The sequence below is a fragment of the Salmo salar genome, chromosome ssa13 (assembly GCF_905237065.1).
Source record: "Salmo salar chromosome ssa13, Ssal_v3.1, whole genome shotgun sequence".
Taxonomy (NCBI): Eukaryota; Metazoa; Chordata; class Actinopteri; order Salmoniformes; family Salmonidae; genus Salmo; species Salmo salar.
Genome location: NC_059454.1, coordinates 34,174,715 through 34,182,864, shown reverse-complemented (window position 1 = coordinate 34,182,864; position 8,150 = coordinate 34,174,715). Strand labels below are relative to the sequence as shown.

Below are 8,150 nucleotides of genomic sequence, written 5' to 3'. Positions count from 1 at the left end.
AACATCCATATGGCCAGCTATGTAAACTTTAACATTGATTTATCCTGCAATAGATCTGGTTCAATTGGTAACATACATGCTTGTCTTCTTTTAATGCATCGTAAGGGGAAGGTAATCAAAGTAACTGCATGTAATCAGATTACGTTACTGAGTTTGGTTTATCCAAAAGTTACATTACGGATTACAATTTTGGACAGGTAATTGTAACAGATTACATTTAGAAAGTAACCTACCCAACACTGTGTGTAGTGCTAGGTCAAAAAAACAAAACGTGCATCCGGGGGGGCCACAGGACCGACTTTGGGAAACCTTGACCTACTTGACAAAAGTGATCTGCTCAAAGATGCTCATGGACTTCATATTTCACCAGGGAATTTACTGGGTCTTACCTGTATATGACTCAATGTACAGGTAACTGCCAAAATAAAGGAAACACTTGAGTAAATCAGGGATACAAAGTATAATGAAAGCAGGTGCTTCCACACAGGTGTGGTTCCTGAGTTAAGTAATTAACGTCTCATCATGCTTATGGGCATGTGTAAAATTTCCCAGTTGTACATTATTTTGGCTACGATGGCTAGAATAGGGAAGGGAAAGAGGATATGTAATCAGTTGCACAACTGAATGCATTCAACTGAAATGTGTCTTCTGCATTTAACCCAATCCCTCTGAATCAGAGGTGACATAATGGGCCAGTTTCCTGGACCCAGATTAAACCTCACCATGGAGGGAGAAAAAAATCTCAATTGATAGTTTCCATTGAAAGTGCCTTTTAGTCCAGGACAAAACTTAATCTGGGTCTGGGAAACTGGTCCTTTACCTTTTCTTTCGGTTGATCAATTTCCTCATGTCACACTGTTACCCTGATGTCAAGTCAACGGCTCTTCCTTTTAGGTTTATAGTAGTCTACATTACCAGTTCAGTTTGAAACATCTTTATACCTATTATTTTGTTCAGCACCTGTCTGTTGCAGTAGTTCTAGCAGCTCACTTGCCTTGGACTGACAGGATTTCCCATACTGACCCTTGAGCAATATTTTGGAAATGGACAAAGGCAAATCTTCTGATGATCTCACTATGAACTAATTGATCCAGACAGTAGGTATGTATTCCTAATCCCTTGTGTCATGTGATCCACAACAGTCCTTGCCCAGTCTCTACCCTCAGTGCAGCATTGGCAGACCAGGGGTAATACTAACTCACTGTTTCTGTTGCACTATTTTTGTTTATGTATGGAAATATAGCATTTTTCTTTAGTAATAGTACAGACACAGTGGATGGATTCAAAAGGTGCAGTTGTGATGGTAATGGGGACATAGTTGGAATATATATATTTTTTTTGTGGAGCGTCCAAAGAGTAGAGCTACACCACTGACTGACAGACAACTTTAAATCATGAGTGACAACCTCTTCAACTAAGGAGTCCAATAAAAAATGAGACAACACCTTCAACTAAAGAGGCTCTTCAAAGTATTTGAGTACTATTTCCGTGATGGGTCAGCGACTAAGTGAGGAGAGCGACTCAGACCAGGAAATTGATGTTGCAGAGCTGCAGGAGTGGTATAAGAAGTTTGTGGTGGAGTGCCCAAGTGGAACACTCTATATGCACGAGTTCAAGAGCTTCTTCGGCGTTACTAACAACAAGGAGGCAGCGGATTATATTGAGAATATGTTCCGTGCCTTCGACAAGAACGGAGTGAGTAGCATACAGATTACAGTAATCTGATGGGGGCCTTTGAGGGCCACAGTGTCCACATGTTGTCTTTCAAGTGATAACTGTTGAACACCTTTTCTCTTCATTTCAGTATTTACTGATGAGTATCATTTCAATCTTTTATGATTCTTTTTCCCCCTTTGCAGGACAACACAATTGATTTTCTAGAGTATGTTGCAGCCCTTAACCTGGTCTTGAGGGGCAAGTTGGAACATAAACTGAAATGGACTTTTAAAATGTATGACAAAGATGGAAGTGGTTGCATTGACAAGACAGAGCTGCTGGAGATTGTAGAGGTAACAACCAACATTTTCCAGTCGTTGAAAGATTAGTGTTTGATGAAATAAAATATAGTATTTCTATAGACATGTACAGTATACATATGGGATATAATTCCAAAATGTTATCTTCTCTCAGTCCATCTACCGACTGAAGAAAGCCTGTCATGGAGAACTGGATGCAGAGTGTAACCTCCTGACCCCAGATCAAGTGGTCGACAGAATATTCGAACTGGTGGATGAAAACGGAGATGGTGAGGACGTTTTCTTTACCCCCTTACTGTTCTCTGACAGCTTGATCTGTGCTTTTAATGATTTAGCAGGTTCTCACTGTGATTTCCATACCATTATGACTGTAACACACAGACATATACAGTATATGCCATTTAGCAGGCTCTTCTATCCAAAGCGACTTAGTCATTAATTGGTGTAACACATTCCAGAGTATTTAGAAAATTGGACCATGGGTGAGTAATGTTTTTCCTTCGGTGTATGTGTTTTGGTTTCACTAGTTAATGGGTAATGCTAACTATCTCTCCTCTGTCAGGGGAGCTGTCTCTGGATGAGTTCATTGACGGGGCCAGGAGAGACAAGTGGGTGATGAAGATGCTGCAAATGGACGTCAACCCTGGGGACTGGATCAGTGAACGGCGACGTAAGAGCTCTGGAGTGAGCTCTGAAGCTGGACCTCTGCAATAAGTTTCTGGACGACTTTCAATCAAAAGTTGAATCCATCTACCAGCAGCTTCAGCTATCCTATGCCGGCAGACACTACCACTATGCCCACGTAGACTGTGGACTCTTGTCCAGAGGGGGAAATCACTGCTCTAATAACTCTTCCTCTCTCCCCATAAACAGCAAACGCACCATTCTCTTTTGAAATCCCTAATGTGTACATACCAATGTGTTTCTGTTTGCCCAGATGGTTGTGTGTGTTCCACTACTCAGGATTGCATTTTGTATGTGCAGGCTACAGTGAAAGGGACCAGTTTTCTCCATCTCATTATGATTGAAAGACATCATGCAGAGGCAGATCGTAGAGTTTATTTTGCAATTATGTTTTGCTGGTTAACAAAGCATCCATCCGATTTGGGGGCTTATACTTCATGAGGTTTCAATAGAGCTGACAATATAGTTCACCGGTAGCAGTCTTATTACATTTCTGGCACCATTTTTGCATTTTTAGAACTTTAGGGCACCACCTCTCTTTTTGTGTGTTGAACTTGAAATCCATATTCATTGAACAGTAAATGTGTATGAAGTTGCATAATAAACACCTTGCCCAATATTGGACTAAAAGAAGTTTAACGTTACTCCTTAGTCCAAGGACCTTACATGTTCTGTTTAAAGGGCGAATTGGCTCTGGAAACCAAAACAGCCAAATACACCATCTTAAAGTGAATCGATTCTCAATTGCGGTAGGGTTCTAGAAACATAACCCTCACTTTCATATCACATTAAACAAATGCAAAATACACATGCACTTACTGTAAACTTTTTTAACAGTTACAGCCAACAATATTTCAGTGACAACACGTTTGTGGGCTCCCACACAGGTGTTCAGAGATGCAGACAGCTAATTGGCACAGGTAGTCCACACTGTCTTCTATCAGTTTTCCATAAACAAGCGCTGTAACATGGCAATATGGCTGTGTGGGAACCCTAACCCTATAATTAAAGGTGTGTATCAATTTAACTTTTTCATTATTTCTCGCTAATATGAAAAATATGGTCTTTATGCTTCCAAAACCATACCACAAGTGATGTGTGTTAATGTTCAGACCGAGCGTTGCAGCTATTAACAAAACTTCCCCATACAGAAGACGCCTTCATCCAACAACTTATGTGTAGGCCTAATGTAATGTAACTGACTGATGATCAAGGGCTAATTATAAACTGGGTGGTTCGAGCTTTGAATGCTGATTGGCTGACAGCTGTGGTATATCATACCGTAAACCATTGTTATGACAAAATATTTATTTTTACTTCTCTAATTACATTGGTAACCAGTTTATAATAGCAATAAGGTAACCTCCGGGGGTTTGCGGTGTTTGGCAAATATACCACAGCTAAGGGCTATATCCAGGCACACTGCATTGTGCATAAGAATCAAATCAAATGTATTTATATAGCCCTTCTTACATCAGCTGATATATCAAAGTGCTGTACAGAAAACTCCAAACAGCAAGCAATGCAAGTGTAGAAGCACGGTGGCTAGGAAAAACTCCATAGAAAGGCCAAAACCTAGGAAAAAACCTAGAGGAACCAGGCTATGAGGGGTGGCCAGTCCTCTAATGGCTGTGCCGGGTGGAGATTATAACAGAACATGGCCAAGATGTTAAAATGTTCATAAATGACCAGCATGGTCATGTAATAGTAATCACAGTGAACAGGTCAGGCTTCCATAGCCGCAGGCAGCACAGTTGAAACTGGAGCAGCAGCATGGCCAGGTGGACTAGGGACAACAAGGAGTTATCATGCCAGGTAGTCCTGAGGCATGGTCCTAGGATTCAGGTCCTCTGAGAGAGAAAGAAAGAGAGAATTAGAGAGAGCATGCTTAAATTCACACAGGACACCGGATAAGACAGGAGAAATACTCCAGATATAACAGACTGACCCTAGCCCCCCGACACATAAACTACTGCAGCATCAATACTGGAGGCTGAGACAGGAGACACTGTGGCCCCGTCTGATGATACCCCCAGACAGCCCTTAGCCATGGTATATTGGCCATATACCACACCCCTCGGGACTTACTGCTTAAATAAACACCCATGTTGACCTATTGTATGGAATGTAAGCCTATTATATAGCCCTGGCCCCTGACTAAATGCACTATCCATTTAATGCCTCTTTCAAAACAACAGGAAACTCGGAAAAATCATGACGTCAGTGATCTTCAGGTCGGAAAGTCGGAGTTCTTGAAAGAGGCCCGAATTCCAAGTTGATTTTCTCCAGTCGGAGCTCGTTTTTTTCCGAGTTCCCAGTTCTTTTGAACGCGGTATCAGCGTAGCTCGAAGCTACAACATCACTATATCATAAAATAACCTAATAATATTAAAATCTTATGCCGCGTTCACGTACTAGTCGAATCTATGAAACTCAGAAATATCCGACTTTTTAAGTAAGTATTCACTTTCAGCATTGATGGTGGAGGTACTGGAGCACGAGCATAATGTACCTCTAGCGCCTCCTACCTTTGATATGAAATGATTGGATAGGTTTAAGCAGTTTCGCCTGGCCTTGGATATGCTGGGACGAATTCCAATCTGTGACACAAAGAGGAAGTCGATTGCTAGCTGTCAATGTCCACATTTTGGTTAAATTGAAAGAGAAACTGAACGACTTTGACGATAGCTCAGTAAGTTGCTAAATTAAGAAAAATACATCAAAGCCAGCTTTATGCAATAGTCAGCCACATGTGCTTGTTGTAGTGCTAGCTAATACTGCCGGTTCAAATAATCAAATGTACTTTCATATAGCTTGCACTTTCATTTACCTTGCATTTAAACAACAATTGCCTATCTCTCCCTCTACCTGGTTGATTACAGTTTACCTGTCGTATAATGTCAACTGTATCTGAAGAGCCAGTGAGCTCTATTGACAAATATAAGGTAAGTGGCCAACATAAAAATACCTAAATTAGACTGAATAGACTTCGAGCCTACGCTTTCTTACAGCGGCACTGGGTCTGACCGGTTTCTTGTTTAGATTGAAACCACAGAGCCAGCGCGAGATATGGCTCCGAAAATGTACCTCAATCCAGGAATGAGAAATGCGTTGTACTCTGAATTGGCCTATTATCCCATCTGTTACACCAAGAAAATTTAACGACTTCTAGTGTTTTAGAAGTCGTTCAATCTTATTTGTGTAGCAGTTGTGACAATTCGGAGTCCCAACACATTTGTCATCCCTGGGGTGAGGTATGTTTTCCTATCATACTGGGCTCCGCGTTGTCGTCCTCTAAACAGGAAGCCTGTCTTACCCCTGTGCAGCCGTAAGCAAGTGTATGGTCGGAATCTGTCTAGAAACCACCATATTTAGCTAGTAGGTAATGCCGCCATACCGTTGAATGGCATTTAAACAGTGCCCATATTATGTTGTTACAGTCCTACTTCGCAAGCTAACTACTTATCTGGAGCTAAGGTAAAGGACAGAGGTTAGAAAACTCTTTGGTATAACTAGTTATATACTTGATGTCTGGTCCTGTGGTGTAATGCTGCCCTCTCATGGCCAGAATGCAGAAGGCGGCTGGAGCCTGCGTCATGTGAAGGGGGACCTGTTCTCCTGTCCTGAAGATGAGGTCCTGGCCCACTGTATCAGCGAGGACTGTCGCATGGGGGCTGGCATCGCTGTCAAATTCAAGAAACAATTTAGTGGAGTAGATGAGCTGAAGAAACAGAGTGAGTCCTGTGTATTCATGTTTGTTATTATGCACTCTGCATGTAATGGAAGTTTGTTGTGATGTGCCATTTTCACTTGAAAGTTCGCACTACAGATAGAAGGCATAGTATATATCATAAGCCAATGTCATTGATCAAGATCACTGTCTACTGGTTTTTACTTCAGAGAAGGTGCCAGGGCAATGTGCTGTCCTGAAAAGAAACAAGCGTTTTGTGTACTACCTGGTAAGATGCTTGGCGCTATATACCAACCAACTAAAACATATAAAGCCTTTTATTTTGTGATCTTTTATGGTGTCTCTCTCTTACAGATTACAAAGGAAAAATACAGCCACAAACCTACCTATGACAACCTACGGCAGAGCCTCGATGACATGAAGTCTCATTGCTTACAAAATGGAGTAACTGGAATATCAATGCCTCGGTTTGTATAAATACATTCTACACCAAACAAATCACCATTATCTTGACATTTAATTCATTTGCATATTGTTGGTATGCTGACTCAACTTCCATTTTTCCTATCCTTCTATTCTACAGCATCGGCTGTGGCCTTGATCGACTGAGTTGGGATAAAGTGGAGAAGATGCTTGAGCAGGTATTCCAGTCTACAGATATAAGTATCACTGTGTATACTCTCTCCGTAAAACCCACAGGGAAACCAAGTTTCCATTGATGTTTTCTGTAAACCAAAGTAAATCATGTTTCAGGGACATTTGTTATGGTTATATTCTCTATCACCTTTTGTCATAGGCTCCAAGCCTGTGTTTTTCAACTCTTATGACAATGGGTTTTGTATGAAATAAAACTTGGACCATATTGTGTTGATTGACACAGCGTGTATATTTCATTGCCAAGTTTACTCAGCATATGGATATGCACCTGTCCACAGTTTGGTGAAATGTTTACTTTCAAAATATAGCACTTTACTTTAAGAATCATATCCTTTACCGCCTAATCTTTAATTTACCCCTGTGTTTGATGTTTCTCTGAAATTACAAGTGCATATTGTCATGTTAATTCTAACCCTTCAGTAGAGTTATTCTCCACCAGATGGGGGCACCAATTATAGTTTTCTCCACATGGCTTCTGTGGTGTGATCTATACAGATTTGTCATATGCTGTAAATACCCTGTAATGTACAAGTACCTTACATGAGCATAACTTATGAAAACTAGATTGTTATTTTGCAGTAATAAAATCAAATGTGTTGTATACATTTCGCTAAACCTGTGGTTCTTATCATTTGTATATGTTTAGATTGACTGTCCAGTGTAAATGGTGCTATGTGATCTACCGATCACATTCACCTTATGACTAAATGTATCTATATCACCCGTCATACCATACAGGAGGACAGATGATCTGAACAAATACATTTAGTCATTCCTAATACCCATCTCTTCATCTACTGACTAGGGCTGTGCATCAGGCTTTGCTCATGAGTCACAAGCTTGATGCTGCGGACTCTGAACGCTACCTTTTTAATGTGATTCTAATGCTATGACCATCACAAAAGACTTAGCGGGGTGCAGCTGCGGCACATATGGCCACGGTATTGTATGATGTAATGTTGATCTTGAGTGTATTGTACTGTAAAAGCAGCTGAAAGACGATGCCGGCGCCAGATGTAAGGGAGGGTGGGGGAAGGGAATAGGGAATCTGACACCACAAAGTCAAACCCACAGAACCATTTTATGTTGAAGCCCTCCAGTACATCAAGCCCTCCTCTACAACATGAAACTTGAGTCGAATG

The 8,150-nt window shown here is 41.0% G+C and overlaps 2 protein-coding genes across 4 annotated transcripts; both read left to right on the top strand.

Annotated features, from left to right (window-relative positions):
* On the top strand, nucleotides 1-3,279 carry LOC106567350 (guanylyl cyclase-activating protein 2). Its single transcript, XM_014136489.2, has 4 exons — nucleotides 1-1,695; nucleotides 1,860-2,009; nucleotides 2,131-2,245; nucleotides 2,539-3,279. Exons 1-4 carry the CDS (start codon nucleotides 1,492-1,494, stop codon nucleotides 2,688-2,690), a joined length of 621 nt encoding a protein of 206 aa, XP_013991964.1. The 5' UTR covers nucleotides 1-1,491; the 3' UTR covers nucleotides 2,691-3,279.
* A 1,934-nt stretch (nucleotides 3,280-5,213) lies between these two features.
* Nucleotides 5,214-7,611, top strand: oard1 (O-acyl-ADP-ribose deacylase 1). 3 transcript variants are annotated; one of them, XM_045693165.1, is made up of 7 exons: nucleotides 5,265-5,352; nucleotides 5,543-5,605; nucleotides 6,101-6,137; nucleotides 6,229-6,394; nucleotides 6,561-6,619; nucleotides 6,706-6,818; nucleotides 6,935-7,611. In XM_045693165.1, exons 4-7 carry the CDS (start codon nucleotides 6,328-6,330, stop codon nucleotides 7,068-7,070), a joined length of 375 nt encoding a protein of 124 aa, XP_045549121.1. In that variant the 5' UTR covers nucleotides 5,265-5,352; nucleotides 5,543-5,605; nucleotides 6,101-6,137; nucleotides 6,229-6,327; the 3' UTR covers nucleotides 7,071-7,611. The 3 variants fall into 3 exon arrangements, with proteins under 3 accessions (XP_013991965.1, XP_045549121.1, XP_045549120.1); XM_014136490.2 differs by lacking the exon at nucleotides 6,101-6,137 and having other exon boundaries at nucleotides 5,214-5,352; XM_045693164.1 differs by lacking the exon at nucleotides 5,265-5,352 and having other exon boundaries at nucleotides 6,101-6,150.
* The last annotated feature ends 539 nt before the right edge of the window (nucleotides 7,612-8,150 follow it).

Bases quoted from the DNA above. Each gene is read 5' to 3' on its own strand.
- LOC106567350 (XM_014136489.2), top strand. From the start codon at position 1,492: ATGGGTCAGCGACTAAGTGAGGAGAGCGACTCAGACCAGGAAATTGAT. The intron at 2,010-2,130 runs GTAACAACCAAC...ATCTTCTCTCAG, and splicing joins AGCTGCTGGAGATTGTAGAG to TCCATCTACCGACTGAAGAA. The intron at 2,246-2,538 runs GTGAGGACGTTT...CTCCTCTGTCAG, and splicing joins GGTGGATGAAAACGGAGATG to GGGAGCTGTCTCTGGATGAG.
- oard1 (XM_014136490.2), top strand. From the start codon at position 5,558: ATGTCAACTGTATCTGAAGAGCCAGTGAGCTCTATTGACAAATATAAG. The intron at 5,606-6,228 runs GTAAGTGGCCAA...TCTCATGGCCAG, and splicing joins GCTCTATTGACAAATATAAG to AATGCAGAAGGCGGCTGGAG. The intron at 6,395-6,560 runs GTGAGTCCTGTG...TTTTTACTTCAG, and splicing joins AGATGAGCTGAAGAAACAGA to AGAAGGTGCCAGGGCAATGT.